General features: G+C 36.1%; 1 protein-coding gene across 3 annotated transcripts in view; it reads left to right on the top strand.

Moving 5' to 3' along the window:
- LOC150094916 (uncharacterized) overlaps window positions 1-23,960 on the top strand; it is a 61,071-nt gene that overhangs the window by 5,742 nt on the left and 31,369 nt on the right. For 2 of the 3 annotated variants that reach the window (XM_090410983.1, XM_090410982.1), the window contains exons 2-4: window positions 4,905-5,067; window positions 10,090-10,295; window positions 19,980-20,121. In XM_090410983.1, the coding sequence (XP_090267109.1) occupies window positions 4,937-5,067; window positions 10,090-10,295; window positions 19,980-20,121 (479 nt within the window). In that variant the 5' untranslated portion in view covers window positions 4,905-4,936. Of the gene's footprint in view, window positions 1-4,904; window positions 5,068-10,089; window positions 10,296-19,962; window positions 20,122-23,960 lie in introns of those variants that run through there. The other variant, XM_090410984.1, reaches the window with a different exon arrangement.

The raw sequence follows: 23,960 nt of genomic DNA, 5'->3' as shown, positions 1-23,960 counted from the left end.
GCCACATCTAAATTATTGCGAGCGGATCTAGTCGCCTGGATTCCTTGGTGAGACAGAAGTGTAAAGACGATCTGCAGGAGAGTGACAAAGATTGTTGCAGGTCTGTGCAATGCTCCCTAATGTAACAGATTGAAGGTCTGTGGGCTCCAAAAACTAGCTGATAGACGTAAGAAAGGAGATGTGATAGAAGCATATAAGGGTTTTATAGGAGTGACAGAGATGACTTTTTTTTCGGTACAGTGCAGGAGGAGAGAACGAGGGATCACCCCCTGGAAATTGTGTGGTTAACAAGGGTCTTAGGACTAGAATTTTTGCTTGGAGGGTGGTGAATTTGTGGAATGCGTTTCCAAAGATGGTTGAGTGCTTTGTTTGTGAATGAGTTTAAGCAGAGTTATGATATATATTGTGTGAATAATGGCTAGTGTGTCAATATAAGCTCTCCCACAATGAGTCTTCTGATGCCATGGAGACGCCCGTGTTGTAAAATGGTCCTAAATGATATAGAATAACAAAAATGATCTACAATGAACGCCAGATCTGACACCATATCATTTATATCCCTAATATTACTATTGCACTGGAAATAATGAATTTTTGTTAATTTAATTTTTACACGTATTGTTAAATTGTACAAGAGAACGTTTCTAATATAATAAATGCAGCTTGAAAGTTATATATTATTATGTGACACCTCCAAAGACTCATTGCGGGAGGGCACTCTACTTTACTCGGCTACACACAACTCTCATCAAAGCCATCTATCTCCCATCAGCAAACCAACAGTATTTTTTGTCTGTAAATTGCATGTGTTCTGAAGGCCGATTTCCTCTGTACGCGGGATGAAAAATCCGAGTTTCCAGGAGGAAAAAACCTGCTACCTCCGTATGAGATCGGTTAACTCACCTTCAAAATTGTAAAAAAAAAACAAAGATTCCTCTCGTAACGATGAGAATCGAACATAGGCCTTTTCCATCGAAGAGTACAATATACCGTCGTTCTTATATTAATAGAACGACTATGATGCCAATACTGACATGACAAGCTGTTCTGACACGTTCACTCAGATTCTGCTGTAATCTGCTAGTCACACGTTTTTGTATCTGGCTGGTGTTTATAATATTTCTATTCTTGTCGCGTATCTCCTTTGAGGAGCTGTAGCGACCTGTAATAGGTCTTCGAAAAAAGTCTTAAGAGGAACGTTAATAGCATTCCCCTATCTTGCTAAACCCTTGCCAACCCACAGTATTATAGGTCCTTGAACTTTTTTGTGTGTAGGGAGGGGGGGGGAACTCATATAGAGTACAAACTGAAGTAGCGTATTTCCTCTCAGAAATTCCCCTTGCTTACAAAACAGCTAAATTTCATGAATCTATAAATAATAGTAAATACAAGGTTTATGTTGACTAAAACTAAGAATTATTATTTTTTTTTTATTTATTTATTTTTTTTTTTTTACATAAAGTTCGGCGTCAGAAAGAAGAAGAATGTGTCAGTAACTTTAAAATATTTGAAATTGTGTTGCTAGCTGGCAAAATGTTTTCACATGTCTGCCGCAGTGGCGCACTCAGGATTTAATCTTGGAGGGGATTGAGTAAACGATTTGAGAATACACACTACACATTGCATACGACCTATGACTGAGCATCTGCAGTGATCGTCAATATATGATACCTGTGATCTCTGGCCCGGCTCGGGCAAACAAAGTATCGCCCGAGCACTACTTCGTTCGCCTTGCGTTCACAACGGCAGTGATCCCCATCTTATGTGACCGTAGAATTTTAATTAGGAAAATATTTTTTGAAAATTTTCTAATCTTTTTTCCTTTTTCTTTTGGGGACCTCAGGGCCCCTTGTCTCCCCTCCCTGGGTGGGCTAATGGTCTGCCGTAATCGTTTTATAAATTAACTATTGAAGCAATATGTAACTGTCTCCTATATGGCGGCTTATAATTACAGTTGAATAATCACGACCGAGTGGTTTTTTTTTTTTTTTGATTCCTTATTCTTTCGATTTGTTCCCACAAAATCGTAGCAAAACATCACCAAAACATTGTCACTATTTATCAGAGCCGTACGGATTCATTGTTAAATATTTAGGTACAAAATAGTCTTGATATGTATGTATATATTATTATTACGGGCAACTCCAGGGAGGCCCCAAATCATGTTCATCATCACAACTATTCAACATTCACACAGTATCTATCATACCTTGCCTTAAACTCATTCACTGTCGCAACACCCACCACAGACTCTGGCAGCCCATTCCACTCATTCACCACTCTAAAAGTAAAAAACCCAGCTCTAACATCCTTACTAACCACACTCTTGCCCAGCTTCCATGGATGTCCCCTAGTCCTCCCACAACCAGCCCTGTTCTGAAAAATATCTTCTGAATTAATTTTATAGAAACCCTTCAGTAATTTGAATCATATCTCCCCTCCTCCGTCTATCAACCAATTTCTGCAACTCACAAATCCTCAACCTGTTCTCATAAAGTTCATTCCACAGACCCGCTATCATCTTGGTCACTCGCCTCTGGATCCTCTCAACCTCCTCCCCATCAAGAAGAAACCTAGGTGACCAAATCTAGGCACAGTAGTCGAGATGGGGTCTTATCAAAGCTCGATACAGAGGAACAATAACATGCTTCTTTTGACCACTTTTGCAATGCGTCCCCTAAACTTCAACTCCTTATCCACCAACACTCCTAAATCTCTTGCCTCATCAATTTCCTGGAGTACAGTTCCACCAATGTAGTAAACTGCTGCTAATCTTTTCACCCCAAAATGTATAACCTTACATTTTGCCACATTAAATTGACATCCATTCTCCTTAGCCCAGACCTCCAATCTATCCAAATCATCCTGCAAAATTTTAACATCATCTGCATTCACTATTGCCATCAACTTTGCATCATCCGCGAACAAATGAACTGTTCCTCCCAGATCCTTTCCTATATCATTAATGAACAAATTAAACAGCAGTGGTCCAAGAACAGATCCTTGTGGCACACCACTAGTCACAGGCCGTCTTTTGGATTCTACTCCTGAATAAACCACTCTCTGATATCTCTCCGTCAACCACCCTCCTATCCATCTCACCAACCCTATATCCATCCCCATATGCTGCATTTTACTGATTAGAATTCCATGTGGTATCCTGTCAAAGGCCTTAGCAAGGTCCAGTAGAATCACTGTAAATCCATTACCCTTATCCAGTTCAACTGTCACTGTGTTATAATACGTGAGTAAGTTACTAAGGCATGACCTACCCTTCACAAAACTATGCTGTCCCCGATACAGTAACCCATTTTCATCAATCCAATCTTGTATTTTCCTCTTGACTATTTTCTCCAAGACCTTGATAACGATTCCTGTTATGCTGATTGGCAGGTAATTTTCAACAGCAGCCTTGGAACCACCTTTATGCAGCGGAACTATTTTCCCCTCTTTCCACCCCCTTGGGACTGACCCAGACCCGAGGCTCAAATTAAACAAAATGGTCAAGTGCACAGACAATTCTTTAGCCGCTTCACGTACTACACGAGCTGGTATACCATCCAATCCCACAGATGTATTGACATTGAGGTTCTGTAATAGACTATTTACCTCTACTTCTTTCATCACAATTCCAGTATAAGCTGTTGGTTCTTCCATTCCTGCAATGTCACCACCTGGATGATGTACTCTTGCAAAGTGCTCGCTCAGTAATTCCACTATATCTCGTGTGTGTGTGTGTGTATATATATATATATATATATATATATATATATATACACACTACACACACACACACACGAGACTCGTATGTAGAGTCCAGACTTTCAGTTTTCAATTACCAGGATTGGCTTTTCGATACATAACCGTGGACTTAGAAGGCAATCTTTACATAATGGAGAAGAGGAAATAATGAAATAATCTGGACTTTCGGCATTTTTTTTAGGGAGGGGGAGGTGACATATCAAGAATGACGTAATTATGTCGCAAGAGTCAAAGCATAGTTTCTTAGAATAAATATTTGAACTCTTCAGATCAGAAGGGTCGCACCTAAACATATTATAATAAAATTAATTAAAATTGACAAATAATAAAAAAAAATGCCGGATAAGCAGAATCCAATTTCCGTATTTATTTTATGATTTTTAAAGTATGATGGTGGTGTGATTATTATTTGATTGCTGAAGTTCTAAAAGTAAAATAAATAGTCTTGAAATTTTAATGGAAGACTATTTATCTGCATAATTTCTCTTCCCCCCCCCTCCCCGTGAAAAAGTGCACTGAACACGTAAGAGTGGATTTTAAGTATTGTGACAAAAAGAAAAAAAGAGAGTTTTAAAATGAAGAAGCAGTGGTATAATTTAAAGATTATTCTTCTAGTTATTAATCAGATAGAGAATTTTGCTTATTTATATCTACTGTAGTAATACTAAAATAGTTTATGCGTTTTACTAGGCCTACATATTGAACAGTGAGTATGCGCAAAATGAAATCTTTGTTTCATCTTGTGTAAATTAATGTATCAGTTACTTTTATTTGTGTATAAGAACTTCGTCTGCTGCCACACATACGTTATGTGTGGCAGCAGGCGAAATTGGATTTATATCAATATTACATAATCCTCATTCGGAAAATTTTTTATTTGCTCTTGATTTTAATTGCACCTTATAAATCTTGTAATAACTCGCTCTATAAATATATATATTCATCAACCAACTTTGTAGTGATTTTCGAAATAATTCCTTGTTCCCCTGTGTTAACAAAATAAATGCAAGCCAATCATTATTTCAACTGATTAATCAACCTACCATTTGTTGTAGTCTATCATTTAGTACTTTTCTTAACTGTAAAAAAGCGCTGGACATCATATGATCAGTCAAATTTTAATACTGCTTCGATTTCTTCAGGACACGTGCATCTATGCCAAGACTTCCACCAGATGGCACATGTATTGTTACCATGCGATATGCCGAGCTGGACAGAGATTCAACGTCACTTAAGCCAACTACGACTCGCCCAAAATGCAGAACAACTAATCGCTGGAATACATAAAATACATGATCTTTGCAGGTAAGTCACTATTAAGTCTAAGCATCAGAGGGGAGGGGGGATTGTGAATAGTAAAAAATTTGGATAGTCTTCAAGACGTAATGTATCGATTATAGGAATATGTATATGCTAATGTACAGTCGTCAAGAGTTGCAATTAAATGAAAGATTTTATAAAAACTGGTCTATTTTACATAATATTTCAGTACTGTTTAATTTATTTTTTTCCCGCTTTTATGCAAAACGAGGATGAAAACAGGAATCTAATTCCTTGTCAGTATAATTTAATTTTTCAGAATACCTTTTGTAATATTATTTGGAATTTTACATTATTATTGTTAACGGGTATCTCTATGGAGTCCAAAGACTCGTGGCGGAAAGCCCAGAAACATCGTTTACAATATACCTATCGTACCTCCCACAGTGTAACTAAAATTTCACCATGGGTGTAAGAAACTAACCATTATTAACACAGCGTCTATCATACTTCTTTTTAATCTAATTCACCGACGAAGAACTGACGATCACCTCAGACAACCTGGTCCTCTCATTCACCACCCTTGTAGAAAGAAAAAAAAAAAAAAATCTAGATCTCACAGGCTTGCTACCTGAAACTTTACTTAACTTCCAATGATTACTCTTGTTCTGTCACCACTTTCCATATACAGAAAAAGTTCCCCTACTTCCATTCTATAAAACCCTTGTAGTAGCTTGAATGTTTCTATCATGTCGCTTCCTTCTATCTGCCAATTTTTGTAGCCCACAAATCTTCAATCTATCCTCTTACGGAACATGCTAAATGTTAGCTTATTGTGTTATGGGAGATTCAGAATAGGGAAGACAGTAAAACTATACGGTAGTAGAACGTAGGCAATCAAATATATTAAGAGTAGAAATGGAAGGTGAGCAGAATGCGTAAGAAGTCACTTTTTGTGGGGGGAAAGGATTTTTCGATACCGTTATAAAACAAGACACTAGCGCACTTCATCTCCTTCGCCCATATCGCAACTGCTTAAAAATATTGCATGCAAGTACGAGAAGTTATCAAAAATATGCAAGAAAAGAAGATGGTAGAGAGAATAAAGAACAAACGTGTGCACCAAGTGCAAACTTAAAAAGATGGCAAAAGTATATGAAATTTTACAACAAGGTTATCCAGGACATTCGGGAATCAAATAGAATGTCTGCTCAAAGATTACGTCATGAATCAGACTGCATAGAGAATCATTCTCTAAAATTTCCCAGTGCAGTTTGTCGGAAGAGTTTCATAAACGGTCTTTTGTCTCCCATCACAAACAAGTTACCATACTGCACTCCCTAGGCGACCTAGTTGGTTGGCTGAGTGATTATATTATCCCAACGCATCTATAGCTATGAGGATATATGTGTGTGTGTGTGTGTGTATGACGCATATATTTTGCATTCCAGAAAGTGAGGGAAAGTTAACCATTAATAATTTGAGTAATTTGTGTCATATCTTTCATTACCGAAATTCTATTCTATGTATTTTGATCAATCTCTAAAAGTGACGTTTTGTCTTTTTAAAATTTTCAGATATTATTTTTGTGACTTCCATAAATTACAAATAATAATGAACATTCATCATGAAGGTTATTTTCTTGATCATAAATTAGTAAATAATAATATTTTTTGGTTTACCGATCAAGTGTTGATCAATTTTATTAACTGAACCAACTAGTTTCGCCACACTTATCTGTTGGCATCTTCAGCGCTTACATAGAGGTTTAAACAATCTCACAATTATGCGTAACTGCAAACTGACAAGAATAACTGTAAAACACTGACTAGAATAATTACAAATAAAATAGTATCAAACGTGAGTGAAACATGTATCGCGTGTACAGGATCAGCTAGCTGTTGCTGAGGAACTTTCTGTAGTTTGTATTAAAGTTCATTTCTTTTAAGGTTCTGATTAGGGTTTTCCATATCTCTGGGAGTATTAGGCCTTGATTTCTGTTAAGGTTGAAAGTAGAACGGGCGACTGTGGCTGCCTCTTTGAAAATTCTTGAATGGTAATCTTCCTCTATGTAAGGGGAACAGCTTTTGTCCCACTCGATGACATGGTTAGTTGTAGAGAAATGAGACGATAGGCCAGAAATATCCTGTCTGTTGTTTTTGACATAGCCAATGTGCTCCTTTTTCCTGATTTCGAGACTTCTCGAAGTCTGTCCGATGTAACTAGAGCCACATGAGCATGGAATATTATAAACTCCAGCATATTTGTAGAAAGGATGGTTGTCTTTTGGAGATCTTAGTAGTTTACTAATAGATTCTATTGGTTTGAATGTTACTTTTATTTTATGTTGTTTGAGGAGATTGGCGAGCTTGTTGGAGATGCCCCTTACAAACGGAATTGCAATCGTTTTTATATATTGAATATCTTCTTGTTCTCTTTGTGGTGATTCAGAGAAAAGGATTTTATTGGCTAGTCTTCTTGGATATCCGTTCAAGTACAAATTGTTGGAAATAAATTTTAACTCATCTTGAAGGGTCTTGTTGTCCTTTGTGATGCGAAACTGGTTGGTTCAGTTAATAAAATTGATCAACACTTGATCGGTAAACCAAAAAATATTATTATTTAATAATGAACATTATATTTTGAATTCATAAAATCATAATTCAGTTTTATTGGTATTCACAGTTTTTTTATTTTAACGATTGCAATATTAAATTGCTAAATTTTATAATCAGACAAATTAAATTTTTTGTCTAAGGAGATGAACTGACTTATTTGTGATGTAACCACTTTCTGTACATTCTGCCATTAGACAATATTACATTTTACAGAACCTTTTTACTGAGGTGTCATTTAAAGAATGCAGTTATTGAAGAAGAAAAAAAAAACTTTCTCTAGCGCTACATTATTCTCCACCCTTCGACGACCACCCGGATCACAAACATTTCCACCTTTTTTCCCTCGAAAAAAGGGGAAGTAATAAGCCTTTCAGATTTCAAGGCGACGATGTTGTATTGTCAAGGTGGCACTCCTTAAAGCTTTGCTATTGTCTTGTATTATTCATAAACTAGAATCTCAAAGTACTGTAGTTTTTTCTTAGCTGATTCATCTAATTTAGTAATAATCTTAACTGCTATTAATCAGGGCATTTTGGTCATGGACATGACTTTTTGTATTCTGACAGCATGCTATATATGCTTCGCTTCCTTGTATCTGATTTAATAGTAATTAGAAGCGAATTTTAATGCAAAGAGTAATTTAGACAAATTGTAAGTTGTCTGAAACTTAGCATCAGATCATTCGGCAATACTTAAAATATAGATGAATATAACTGTTAGCTATCTAATTCATCCTTCACTTCAATTTCATCCCAATAACCGAATTATTTTTATAATTAAGAATTGCATTCATGTACGCTTCAAGAAGTTGCTAAATCATGTGGTGCTGTACTTTACAAAATGTACTGTTTGTGTCTGAATTAAAAGTTCTTGTATTAAACTTATGATCTCGCTTTCTCTCTGACAGACTTGCGTCTATTTTCTCTGACGACTGGCTTGGTTTGCTGGGGGGGGACCTTCCGTTACCGTAACAAGACTGGCTAATTCACCTTCATGTGAAAAAGCACATATATAAAAATTTCTTGAGAATCGAACTCATCTCATCTTTTCCAACCAAAGAGCGCATGTCGATTGACCCTTCCAACTTTATCACCAAAGCGCTTTGGTTCCTGATTCCAATGATGGGAATGTGCGATTTAAGTGTTAATAACAGCGTGCCACTGTCCTACTATTTTCTGACTACTTTCTGACAAAAGAAATAATCTGACAGTAATCAGAATATTTCTTTTGCTGTCGAAGAGGACAGCAAAAGAAAAATTCCCACTGGAAAACGTTTCCCATTGACTTATAATTTCTCTAGCAATATGATCATCACGAGGGGAAAATGTAACTTTACTTCTGATCACTCCCTTCTTTGTAATCATAGAAATTAAAGAACATCAATTATCACACCAGCTGAGTACGGACGCGTTTCGTTCATTTACTGTAGATTATTTATAGTCCTTTGTACATAATGTAATTTTGCATAGTTTCGAATGCTTTTTGCCTCTAAACACAGCTCTGTTTAAACCACAGTCAAGGTGACTTGAGCGATTTTAATAAATATCACAGATAGCACATTACGATAAATATCAAATATTTCTTCCTTCCGGAAAGTGGAATATTTAACTCTCAAATTAGGCATACTGGCTGGAGAGCATACACAGTTAATTGACATAATATACTGGCTTCATAGCTTTGGTTACTTCGACCGTAATTATAACTAATCCCAATTCTTAACTGAATAAAAGTGGGGGGGGGGATACTTCTTTCCTAGTCAAAGTAAGAATTATTTTCTGTTTGTATTCAAAAACACACCACAAACGCTGCATGTGCGCCACTAGTCCATGGATGACAATACTAACTGATTAAACACTGTGCCACAGTAACTCTCACCTTCCTCCCATGTAAGCTTTTGCCAACAGCAGCTGTTACAAATAATGCCTATTTGTTTACAAAATCTATGCTAATCTCTTAGGTGTTGTAGGGAGGATTATTCAGCTGTTATATGCCGTTAAATAAAGGTGTATCAGTTATAAATTACTGTCAACAGAAAATTACACTTCCTTATCTTAAGGGGAAAAAAAAAAAAACGGGGAAAAGGGCTATAATTTCGCCATTTGATTCCATAAGCGAAAAAAAAGTCCCTTTGTCACGTGATTTAATTCTTTTGTCTGTCATACACAGTTGTGAGAAAGTTTGTCATATGAAATAAAACAAAACAGAAATTCAAGCCTTTTTATTAATAAAGATATCAGAAAACGTATGCAGTAAGAATTTTCAAACATTTCTCTAACTTACCAGTTCTTGAAAAATACCATTTAATTTATCTTCAATGTATGATATAATATTCATACATTTACTGCTTCTGATCCTTTTGCATTTTAAGTATTGTTATATTATTACATGTTGTCTAATACTTTAAAAAAACATGCTAAAAGAATATGACATATCTTCATTTACTTTTCAGTATAGGAATAGATCCAGACGATGTACCCCAGAAACAGCCTGATCCCACTCGTTTTGATAACCTTAAAAAATTTCTCACAGACACCTGTCAGAAGGAAGAATACGAAACAATTTTCAAGATCATCTTGCCTAACCTCATAAATCATGCTCTGCGGCTCCGTCTGCATAAGCCCATTGGAGGATTTACTTATTATTTACCACAAGAAGGTAAGCATCTTAGTCTTATGTTTAGCGTTTGTCATTAGCTACTTGAAGTGTTTAATTAATACAATTTTGATGTTAACTATGTTTGTTTAAAGGACTTCTTGGTTATTAATCATTCCAGACATCACACATATGAAGAGAGCGAAACCAACCTGTCTAAATAACCAACCTAAAAGATTGGTTATTTAGACAAGTGAAAAGACAGAGAGAGAGAGAGACGCACCGAAGAAGAAGAGTAAAAAAAAAAAAAATAGCGAAAAATGCCCAGAGAATTTACATGGATAGCTTCTGGAAATTCGTATGTCCTTCAGTTGATACAACAAGACTATAATGACTGGATGGTAATCATGGTCACAGGATGGTGACATCTGGAATTCATCTAGACATCATATACTGCATTAAGCCCAAAATGAATTCATTTATAATTTATAAATAGAAATTATAGAAATCATTTATAATTTTTTTTTAAAATCTCAATCCTTTCCTAAAATGGGTTGTTGAAAATCAGCTATAAAATTATGGTTTACATCTTTGATAACTTTTCTTCGATTTGTTTTCGAGTCAGTCCATCTCTAGCAAGCAAATAGGGTTTCCCCTCACAAAAACTCGAGTTTTTAGTTCTACATCTCAAGAAAATCAACTGTAGAACTCGCACTATTACAGACAGTAATACGAGTTGTAGGATTTATGGGCGCTAGATGTGCAATTGGCTTCTGTGCTTTCTTTCTCTCGCTCAATCCCTCCATCCTTCCCTCTCTTGAAAAGCTTTGATTTATTGATAATTTGGGTTTATTTAGTAAATGCTTTAAGTATGGAGACTAGCTGCTCACTAGTTTTTACCACCCAACCAGCCAAGACGTATGTATACGTCTAGGTTACCATGGATGCGAAAGGCATATTAAAATTGTAATACCATTGATATTACATTGAAATATATGATTGATACGAAGTGTAGAGGAGTGGTGTATTTTATCCATATTGATAAAATACACGACGTGGTTAAAAGTTAGTGATAAAGGGGGATCCCGCCAATCCCTTTGGGGAATAAAAGACGTTGGAATATTTACTTGTTTATTATGAGACTCCATCGTAGGTGGGCCAAGAATTTTTTTCCCTATTATTTATTAATTTTTATTTATTAATTTTTCATTCTTTTATATATTTAATTTTTACATAGACTGAAAACCCTGTTCTAGAGACCAAACATGGAACTCTTCAAACTACTTCAGGCCTCCAGTGAGCTGGACAATGAAATTCATCTCCCATCATCCATACCCACGGCGGAATTTGAACCCGCAGTCTGCTAGTGGGGGAGCAGATACGCTAACCACTCGTCCAACCAAGCAAGCAAAGTATAATAATAGTTACTAAATTAAAATAATTTAAAATTTTAATTTTAAAAATTAATAAATTAATTTAACTAAAGTCAAAGCACCCATAAGATATTCTTTTTTTTACCTGAGTAGGTCCACTGCTAAATGTGTTTATAACGGTAAATACAAAACTTCCTTGTTATTTAAACGAGAAATCTGACATTGACCAATCAGTTGACTTGTAACAATTGAATGGACTTCTCCACCGATTATATGCGTAGAAAAAAAACAGTATTCTTCAGATTTTGTTAGAAGTGTGGTACGTATAAAATTTCAAGGATTTACAGTACATTGTGATGACAGTATTTTGCAACAGCAAACTGTGTGTGTGTGTTATGAATCCCACCCATGATAGGTTATACACCTACAGCACATTAGTGTCGCCGGTGAGATAAACATACTCTGTTCTAGAGACCAGACACGGTACGAATTTAAGGTACTTCACATGTCCAAAAAAACAGGGTAATAGTCTCACACCAGGAGATAAAATTCATTTACCACTTAAAAACTTTCAGAAATACCCATGCCCACAGTGGAATTCGACCCTACGACTTAGTGTTTGGAGAATGGATACGCCAACCACTCGATCAACAAGCTGGCATGCTAGTAAATTCGCATCTTCACCCACCTCTTGTGAAGAACGTTCAGGAAGTCTATCAACAACTGATGAAACATTGAAAAATTTACATTTTCTCGACAAGGGAAATAGTAAACCAATGGTAGTATTGGTCACGATTCTGCCTACGAATTCGTCTACCGCAAAGTTCACAGTTGTAAAAATTGTACAAGATTTCCCAAATAACTCTTAGACAAATGCAGAAGAGCAATTTGTATATCTATAATCTCCTGTAATTGATGAGAAATAAGGCATCTTCTTTAGGCCTGTTGCCAATTGGAATCTACCATTACGAACAGGAGAGCAAACGAAATAGTTATGGAATGAAAACAAATGTATTATCCTGTTAAGGGGAGGGGGGGCGATAATCACAACTTTCAACAGAAAAGTTATCAGCAAAGAGGATACGGTAAACAGATCCACTACGGTAAATCCGCGTAGTTGTTGCTCTCTCTGAGAACTGCCGTCTTAAGTACGAACTCGCCCCTTCATACTCGGACGTTATGAACCGAAATCCTACATCTTCCTTAATACAAACTGGAACTTTCTGAGCCCGATTACTATCGCCTGTTTAGGCCACTTGAGTACTATGAAAAGCTGTCGTTTTGATAGTGATCAAGAATGAAGTGGTGTATGTGTAAACTTACTATCCGACACAATTTGAATTTTTTTATTTTTTCCTGCTAGTATACGAAATACAGTAACCCACTGAATCAGGTGTAATTAAAACTAAGCCTATACTCTGTTAAGATATTGTAATTGTACATTGTGTTTTTGTTGTTATGATACCGGTAATATCTCCGAGATTTTTTTTTCTCTTTTCCTTCCTCAAACTCCATTGTCCTCATATCAGACATAGCATTATGCGCTTCCAACAATTAAGCCCAATATATATTTCATTGAAAACTATTGCAATTCAAATACTATCGGCTGATAGCCTTCAGGGGAAAAAAATAAAGCTTGCAATGGTATTTTGTTGCCTCCCGACTCAAGGGATGATGTGTGTAGGACGGCTATACTTTATTCAACTGACTGGCCGATTTCACTTGAGCTGCACTATATGTTGCACAATTTATTTATTCTTATGGCAAAAAAAAAAAAAACATTACAGGTCAATGTCCAATCTGGAAAGCCAATTTCACCACCGTGAAATTGGCGCCTTGGGCAGTCGTTCACAATAAGAGTAATCGTCTCAGCCACGGGAAAACAATCATAATAAAGGTGGTCTAACAGCCCCATTTATGTAGTAGCTGGCCACATCTGCGTGGTTAGTTCTTATCCTGTTGATCGATGACCAAATCTTCCTAGGAAGAGCAAAACCAGGCTGCAGAGCAAAGGGATCTTCTACCAGGAAGCCGTTTGCTTGGAGATTGTTGGACCAGTATTCTCTCCACATGTCAGGTGTTGATGGCAGAGCAGTTGAAGAGAGTTCGTCCATGGACTAGAAAAGCTTTCTAGATTTTAGGCGAAGACTAGGTGGATTTATGAGAAATCTGGTGCAGGGGCAGGAGTGGGTTGCTCATTGCTTTATTAAATTCTTTAATCGAGACTTGTCTTCTTATTCGTATGTTTGGTGGAGCAATGTTAGATAGGACAGGCAGCCAGGAGAGAAGAGGGGTGCTTCTCACTGTCCCACTAATTGTGCACATGGTAGAGTTTAGTTAGGTGTCTATAATGTGCACTTCTTTCCCAGACAGGGACACAATATTCTGCTGCAGAGAATGTGAGGGCTAGTGCAGACGACCATAGTACTTCTGCACCACAACCCCAGGTTGTTCCAGCAAGTCTTGAAATGATATTGTTTCTCGTTTTAATTTTTTTGGACAGGTTGGTGATGTGCATTTTTATAGGTTAGGCTGCTGTCCTGGCTCATTCCAAAGTATTTCGGGTGATGCTCGTGTTCTACCATTTTCCCACAGAAAGAAAGGTTGAGGTGTCGATTTGCCTCTGCATTATTCAGGTGAAATACTGTGGACACAGTTTTTGTTGGATTTGGCTTCAAGTACCACTGCTTGAAGTACTCTTCCCGGATGTTCAGGTCTGTGTTCAAGGTTGATTCCAGGTTGGCAAAGGAGGTAGATCGATGCAGGATCGCCAAGTCATCAGCGTACATATACTTGCTTGAGCTGGTATGTGGTAAGTCGTACAAGTAGATGTTAAAAAGTAAAGGGGATAACACAGAGCCCTGTGGGAGACCGTTGTGAAGGAATCTGGGCCTGCCCTTTTTTCCGCCAATATGGACCCGGATCTTTTTGTTGGAGATAATGGATTTAAAAAGCTGGAGATTTTTTTTTTTCACCTTACAATATTTCCTAGCTTTAGGAGGCCTCTGATACAGACTGTCATAGGCTGATGTTAGGTCAATGAAAGTGGCTCCAGATTTAAGTTTCTTCTGGAAGCCTGCTTCAATCTGTGTTGCCAGGACCTGGTCACAGCAACTTCTTCCCGGCCTGAAGCCAGATTTTTCAATCGGGAATGCCCTTTCGATGAGTGGTAAAATTCTTTTAAGGAGAATTCTTTCAAAGAACTTAAAGGTGGAGCAAAGCAAGGAGATAGGTCGTAGATTTTTCACATAATTTTGATCTTTCCCTGGTTTGGGCATGGCAATTATTTTGGCTTCCCGCCACAGATTTTGTAGTTTTCCAGTCATTATAATTTCTGAGGAAACGGCGGTCAGCCATGTTTGGCCTTGTTGACCGAGATGCTTTAGAAACTCGGGGAGGATACCATTCATTCTTGGTGAGTTTTAAGGTTATCTGTACCTCTTCCTGAGATACTGGGTGTACAAGTTCAGGAAACTCGGGGCCCGTCTTCAGGATTTGTCTGATGGAAGATTGCACAGTAATTTTCCTGATAGAGCTGGGATGTATCTTGGAGGTTTTCAATAAATGATTAACTATTTGATCAGGAGTTATCGCTGTTGTTTTGTGTGTTGTTGGTTCTGCTCCACCTAATTTTCTCAGAAGTGACCAGCTTTTCCGGCTAGATGTTGCACAATGAAAACATCGCAATGATTAGATTTTTACAGTTCCAAATTTGTGATTGATCATTGTGAAGTAATTAGGAGTAATTTTAATTAAAATTAAAAAAAGAAAATGGATTTAATGTCAGCGTTGCTCGATCTTTCTAAGCCCAAGGACCAGTAAAATGCCTAAAACAATTTTACGGACCACTAAGTTATGTAATTTTTTTGTTAAAAATATATAGGTATTACCAACATTTTGGAAAAACTGTGCTCTTTATAACACAATAAATCTAAAAGCATGTTTTGAATACATATGAAAACATAATTAAGTTGGAAGTAAACGATTAAAAGTGTATCACCACTGAACAAAGTTTTAATTTTTATTAAATAAATAAAAGATATCAGTTTCCGATTTGCTGTGGGCAAATGAATGGGTATGTCTGCGCCGTACCGCTGATATCCCCATTCATCTTCCCAAACTCATTAAGCTCACCCCACAACAACTTTTTTTAGCGCCGTTGGTACCATGGGGATTGTCAGCGCCGTCCCGCTGATGCCTTCATCTACACACAGCAACTTTTATATTTTTTATGTTATCCCCATTCATCTGCCCATTCTCATGAAGCCCTACAAAAAATTTTTATCTTCACATACTCTCTGATTCTACCTGCGACATGTAAACTGTTTCATTCGCTGTGTGTGTTGTAAGACGAGGGGAAAATGTTGTTCTTATCTTACTCCATTCATCATAATACCGAATACGAACCTGTCATCCATAGCTTTCATCATGGATGACATCCTTTTTCCTGTCCAAACCATCCCCTGCATATACCCAAAAATTTCACTCGGAACATCCCAAAGCCATTGATGCCCCCTCCACACACACACATACACTCACTTCCAGCCGATACGAATCGCCTTATTTCCCTGACGAGTTTTCCATGACCAACAAAAAAAAAAAAATTTAAGGCATTCTGTTATGTGAGGTCCTTCCCGATATCTATAAACAGTCAAACCCATGATGTCAATCGCATAATGCCATCCACGTGGTCTGACGCATTTTCCTGCCTGCGACCGTATGCCATATATATATATATATATATATATATATATATATATACACACACACACACACACACACACACACACCATACGCATGTGATTTTTACTAATCGTGTTATGATGGTGGTTTTAATTATATCCATCCTGTTTTATCCAGAGGCACAGCAATGATCATCGTAAATCTGGCGGATTCGTTAATCGTGTAGTGATTTTATTTATATCCGTCCCGTGTGCGGCTTGTATCCGTTACGTTGTGATGTGTGTTTCTGTACAATCCATGACCGTACGGATGTTCTTGTCTGCATGCGACGGAATCGGTGGGCTCGGCCGCATAGCAAGCGACCGTACGAGATAGGGAATTTCGCTAAACGGGACGTGGGCAGATCTCCTCCTCACCAGCAGAGCTGAGCCTAACCGTGATGTCACTTTGCGTAACTTTCGTTTCATCCCTGATTTTTGTCCGATTTTGGAAATGGATTAATTCCAAAACCAGTAATGAGAATAATCGGCCAAATAAATAATACTCTATAATTATCTTACTACTTACTTTTAATGAGATGGTTCAGCTTCTCGGCCTTTGCAGAGTTACTGGATATCTGGCTCAATATTGGTCAACTTCAAAGATCGACACACACACTAAGACGATTTTTGTATTTTGTTTTTATTTGAAGGAGCGATGAAAATCCTTTCTCACAAAAATAGCTTGTAGAAAACGATTTTCAGTGCTGCTTCAGAATAATTCAAGAAATTCACGTCTTACTGAAGGCGAGATCCAGAATCGAACCAAACCAAGATCACGGATTTGTATTTTAAACCTACTGTCACTTGAAAGCTCAATTAACTGTCTTTTTTTAAAGGTCGTTCTCGTGACTATAAGCCTGAAATAGATCTAGAACCAACAGAAATTTCTTATAAAAGTTATTCGGAAAATATGTTTCAGAGTTTTGAGGTGGTCGCCAACTCTTTCCAGAAACTCAGAATCAACAGAAAGATCATTTTCCACACAAAGGATTCCAATGTTGGAAAAGGTGCAAATTATCTATCTTTTACATAACTAATGCATAACACCAGTTTTTTTTTTTTTTTCCTTTGTCGAATGCATTTATTTTGTTGTAGGCATCAAGAACAGTTAAAGAATTTCCCTGAAGGGAGAGATTTAGTTCATTTAATTTCGAAAAAAATGTCTGAAAGATAGGACAGTGTTGATAACCATGCTTCGTCAACAAGGAGTGATGCAAAATTAGAATTACGTTAATTTACAAATAATAAAACTTCGTGCCTTAATTGAAATGATTTTGTTAGTACTTTTTCCCCTGGAAAGCCAGCGAATTTCAGAATGAAGCAAATAGTTGTATATATTCACTGCCCATTTTATTGCAGAGTGCTGAAAATAACCTGTTAACGGTCGAGCCTTACTAAAATTAACTAGCTTTACAGCGTTGTATAGCACAGTTTCAAATTCTGGTTTCATTCCTTTTGAGGCCAACCTTTCTCTAAGTCATACACTGTTTCAAAACAATAGACCCGATTCATATCCGGAGACTCTTCCTTGACCATAGAAACAACTCCCAACTATGCCTGCCAGTAAGGGCGAGAGCGTCATCAGCACAAAAGCACACGCATTTTTCCCTCTGGATCCCTTTGTCTATTATGTAATTATTGAGAGTGTGAAATATTTCTTCTCCAGTTGTTCGGGATGGCAAAGTTCTACAAAACAACAGAATATCATCATGAATGTTGTTATCATGCGCATATCTTACATAGCATATTAACTACGCATCATTTGTATCATCAGTAGTCTCGTTTATTTGTAACGCATAATAAGGGCTCTTAACTCTTTCGATTAACTCAATTCTACGTCACCTGCCGTATCATTAATTCTGCGACCGACAGTGTCATTTGAAAGAGGAATCAAATCAACATCTTTTAGTAACTCATTGCCAAACATAGTTTTTACCACATCTTTTATAGCTGGAAGTAACAAAAATATTCCTCGATAGAATGAGGTTTCCCTGTTTTCGCTATGCACAAACTTAAGAGATGGATGATTCCAGTGCCTTGCTATTAATCGAACCCATGGGCGAAACTACATCTTCCTCATGATTTAATATCGTAAGAGTCGCTGAAATTGGCTTTTTTTCCCCTTTTTTTTTTTAATTTGCTTATTTTTCACATCACAATGCTTAATTTCTAAATGTCGTCGGAGTTTCGCAGGTTTCGTGCACTCGTTCGACAACACTTCATAACACAAAACACATTGAAGTTTCTGTTCACTTTCATCTCCACACTATGTAAACCCGAATCTAAATATGAACTGTTATATTTCCTGCTGTATTTTTTCTTTGATCTGCTTGTTTCTTCTACTTTAATAGTATGAGATTTACTCGCCGTTACAACAGGTGTATCACAAGGGTTAGCATCACTTGTTTTATTTGCTCTTCTTTTCTAAGTCCTAGTCCTAAGGCACTTTTCCATTATTAAAAAACGTTTCCGAAAAATATATAAATACTGGGGTTAACTCGCGACACAGTTTGTCCAAGTATCATTTAGCACTTCCGAAGATATACTGAGCCTTGGTTGAAGGAGGAAAACCTTCAATAATAAAAATCAGTAAGCAATTGGTTGAAATGTGGATAACATGTTCACTTCAAATCTGACAAAACAGCAAGGAAAGGCGGAAGCAATAAAGCTATATTGTTGTTCACTTCACCCCTCTTATTATTCGTCATTCTGCCCTACAAAATATTGTAGTGCCAGAATGACAGTAATAAAAGAGGGGTGAAGTGAACAATGTAGTCTTATTGCTTCCTCCTTTGAACATTCTGACGCAATTTTTTTATATCTCCATTTGATTTCTATAATTTTTACTTACTTATTCAATTTTGATTTGTTTGGATAACTAAAAAATATATATATTCATTTAATTAATTTAAGTCTGCCTGCGGACCACAGGTTGAGAAACACTGATTTATCTGAACTCCAAACCAGATTTCCAAGTGCCCACATAGATATTTAGAAATTAAACGTTCTGGGATGATAACAGCCTGTCGGAAACACTGACTCCTCTGGGATATGCAAACAGAACCTATTGTTCTCATGAAAGCATAATGTTGTTGTGTGTGGAATTCCCTCAATTTTCCTCATCCGTTCCTTAGAACCGATTGAGCCCTCCAATGAGAGATTTTTTAAGTATGTATTTTTTTAACTATAAATCCGTGTGTGTTTACCGGCCGGTTTGCCTGTTCTGAGGGACGAAAAATCCGAGTTTCTGGTTATTAAAAAAAAAAAACCCTCTACCACCATATGAGATCGGCTAACTCACTTTTAGTTGAAAGAGACAAGATAAAGATTCCCCACGTCACGGACGAGAATCGAATCCAGGTCTTTCCGACCAAAGATCTTCGTTTATACCGACTGAGCTACAGAGGCTCTAGCATAATGTAATATCGATGATATTTTCATGACAAAGGAAATATAAGAGATAATTGTCTCGTTTATGTGTGTGTTTGTGCATTTTTATATGTAAATGAAAAACTATTTTATATTTTTAAAAAAATGTACAAATATATATATAAATATACATATAAATATTTATAATATAAACTATACATTATACATAATATTACAGTGAAAGAATAAAATAACTCGAAGTAGATATTCCTTCCTTTCAGATCGAGTAACTTCTTTAGACCGCCGCTTTATTGCATCACTGATTGCAAATGCCTTCTTTTCGACATTCCCTAAAAGAACCATCAAGACACATCCAACTTTACAAGATTTCAATTTTTCAGAATTCTTCCGTCACCTTGAAAAGTAAGTTATTTTTTTATTTTTTAGTTTGTTGAATTTAGTATTTTAATTTCATTTGTCTATAATTTCCCAGCATTCAGTATTTATAGAACGAACAAGCACAGGAAATCAGTATTTTTTTCAAAAGAGACATTACGTAATTTTTTTTCACTTGTTTATGCACATGCTTTTATTTCGTATGAATCAAAAAAAGATTATCCTTTGCAATCATATTACAATGAAAAATAGCTTTAAAAATTTTGGTACATGCTTTAAAAATCTTAGAACCATTTACCTTATTTTGTGTTGAACATTGTTTTTTAATTATTGCTGCACTAATCGAGGGATTGTGGAATTTTAGAATACAGTTGAAGTATTTTTAGGTTTATGATGATATCGTTCAGACGCCTCATTGAACATTAATCTTGAATGTAAGGTTCTAATTAAGAAGACGTATCTCAAGACTTCTGGTTGATTGTTTCTCAGAAAGTAAACAGCAAAATGTATTTTTAAATACCATTTTGCCAGCGCACAAATAGAGAAAGTAAACGAGTGAAAAGCATTTCAATGACACGTCGCTGTTATATTAGCGAAATGTTACGAAACGGAAAAGACTGTCATTATGTCGCTGGATTTTTCCAACCATTAAAACATCTGTAACCGCAACGATTAATTCAAGGACAGCTGTAAGCATCCTTTCATTATCAATAGATGAACCTTTCTCGTGTGTGTGTGTGTGTGTGTGTGTGTGAGAGAGAGAGAGAGAGAGATTCAGAATATCCGATTTTGCATATCGAATATTCCTTTTTTAAATGCATTTCGCATTCCTTCTCTCCGTACCATATAAAAACTGTGCATGTGCTTTATTGTAATGCAATATTTTAAAGTGATCTTAATTTTCTTTTAAATAGGACCGTTTTATGAGAAAACAGCAAAGCATTACATGTTAAAAATAATCATACATAACCTATGTGCGATACATAGCCAGAAACCTGTCTATGGTCAGTTGCTATGACAACTGAATGACATTTCTGTACTCTTTCTATTGTGAAGCGCCATCTTACATCATTACTTTTCGCCATGTTTCTTGTTTAGATTTTAATAAAAATCACGATTAGCTTTCGGTTTACTTCAGATCTACATTTAACCTAAATAATTATTTAACGAAAATGTATAGACCAAATACACATTCTTTCTGGAGAGAAAAAAAAAATGCCCAGTACGATATATTTAGATAATTTAATAATTATTAAAAAGTGACAAATGTTGTGGTTCATCATAGCCGAAGTTTTGAACAAGTGTCCAATAGCAGGTATAAAGCATTTTTTAAAAGTCCAAAAATATTGTCTTTTGTATGTTACTAATACAGAAAGTCTTTAGAAATTGGAAGAAAAAGTTCATGGTTATAAAGTCTTTAGTTATAAAGTCATTTACCAAAAGTAAATGAGATTATCGCAACTTAATTGAAACCGCTAAACGATATCTTAACAAAAGCAGAAGTAAAATAAAGAGAGAGAAAATGTTTAGGCCTATTATTTCTTGTTTCTCTTCCTGCCTCTGTACTGCTGTATATAGTCGTTTTCGGAGGAGAATAAACAATGGAAGTCCCAAAGGATTTCGCCCTTGGCCTCTTAACTTGCATGATACTGTGCATGGTTCAGAGAGAAAGAGGGAGTCAACTGTTTGCGGATGATAGAAAAGTTAGAGGAGAACTAGTAGAAGTGATGATGGAACGATACGAGCAGACTGGCTGTTAGTAGAGGACACCAATTCAGCGGTGATAAAATCAGTTCGATGGCCATGATAACAGCCAGTGCACTATAGCTGTTAACTATGTATAATTTAAAACATTCACAGATGCAGTTAACATTGTCTGAGAGGGAACAAAAAAACATTACCGTATTCCTATGAGACTTTTCAATTGAAAATCCACGTTGTTTCTCACGTCGTGGGTTGGATTCAAATTTAATCAATTCACCTGAAAGCAAATGTCTCATTGTCCTTGCTACTGATTTACTTTGAATTCAGAAATGTAATGGATGGTATTCTGTAGTAGAGTAGTTAGCGTATCTGCTCTCTAGCTAAAAGGCTGAGTTCAAATCCCACCGTGAAGATGGGTGTTTATGATTGTCTTTAAGTGGGAGATGAAATTTATCGAGGATTTTGAAACCACCCATCGATTTAAGGTGTTTATAATTGTCATGAGGAAATTCAGTTCTATTATAATGAAAATCGAACAGACTGATGTTTTTTATGAAACGTCATTTAATGTTTGGTTTTAAATATTTATTCAGTACAATAAGTCAGGATCGAGCAAGTGATATTTTAATTATCATCGATGAATTATTTTGCTTTGCAGTGCAAAACAAAGAAACTCATCGATGTAATGTGATTTTTTTTTTTTAAATTCACATATTTTAAAGTTGTGATTTTTTTATTATTATTTTTTTATTTTTAGCAAATATGCTACTAAACGCTTTCTTGGAGGAATATTTCAGAATTTTATTAATCATTTTATTAAAATAGTAACTTATTTATAAACGCGTTCATTTATTATTTCATTATAGACAATAGCAGCAATCAATAGACTTGCCAAAACAACGATTTTATATGCCTGTCATTATCGACTGCACATTACCAGTAGCTGAGACTGGTACATGTATAAGAGAGTAGCTGAGACATGCTGTTGACTTCGCGCTTGTCACAGCTCAGTACCCCATCTAATGTCAGCAGGAACAACTTTTTTGGGGTTGTTAGAAATAAATACATGAGTGGCGTGACCATAGTGTATACCCTTTTATTTAAATAGCATTTTATGAAAACTGTAATACTCAAATTATAATATTCTTCCATTAATTTGTAGAAAATATTAAAATCTATTTTCTTAATAAATAAGATATTCAGTTTATGCTACATTCTCGTACACTTAGTGCACGAGAATACTAAAATCGCAGTTTTAATTAGATGAACAGGCTCCTAACATAAAAAAAAAAAAAAACCATTTACAATTAACTTTCGATAGTTTCTAAAGGCGTCTTTAGAAAAGTCTTAAGGTATTCAATTTGATGACATTACTGATACTTTAATGATGGATTTATTACATAATCTAGAGACTAGGAAGGCGAAATATTTATAAAACTTCGCTTTTATGTTAGAGACTTGCATATTATTTATCGTGATATCATGAGCCTGGTTAGTTCGACGTAATGCAAATCAACTACTGCTACCATGTCAATGGGAAATCCTGTAACATCAAAAGCACTGATTCTGAGTAACAAGCAGTTCAGTTTTTCACAATTTCAATTTACAGTTCAGCAAGGTTTGGTGAAATAGTAATAATTCTACCTGAAAACGTGCGGTTTGCGTTTCTGTAGCCGGACCATCTCCACTCAACTTTGTATTATTATTAAATATACAGGTATACCGAGTTTATAGCATTTAATTATAATTATTCAAACGATCCTGTATTCCATTATGTTCACTTGCATGACTCGACTGTATTCCTTCCTTTGTGTTTACTCTGGGTAAGAGTCGTCAGGTGACATTTGTTTATATATGCATGCATTCTTGAGCCAATTTTCAAGAGTAAAAAAATAATAATCAGCGTTATCTAGGGGGGGGGGGGATGAACTTTCGTTCTAGCTTAGTTCTGAATGTAGGCAGGGGAGAATATCGCTCTGTTCACGATATATTTGCCAAGGCATGATCACATGATTTGAAACAGAAACGTAGGTAATCCTTCATTAGGGTGAGTCATGGAATGCTCATGTGAGGATGGATGTACTAACATCGTTTTGGCAGATATCTTGAACAGAGTTTTATAAATTTAGTTCTTCAGGTGAATGATGATGGGTTTGAACTCG

Source organism: Typopeltis vanoorti, chromosome 21, assembly GCF_054136105.1.
Source record: "Typopeltis vanoorti isolate ZY-2024b chromosome 21, IOZ_Tvanoo_1.0, whole genome shotgun sequence".
Taxonomy (NCBI): domain Eukaryota; kingdom Metazoa; phylum Arthropoda; class Arachnida; order Uropygi; family Thelyphonidae; genus Typopeltis; species Typopeltis vanoorti.
Note: the sequence above shows the minus strand (reverse complement) of the source record. Positions and strands in the feature narration are given on the sequence as shown.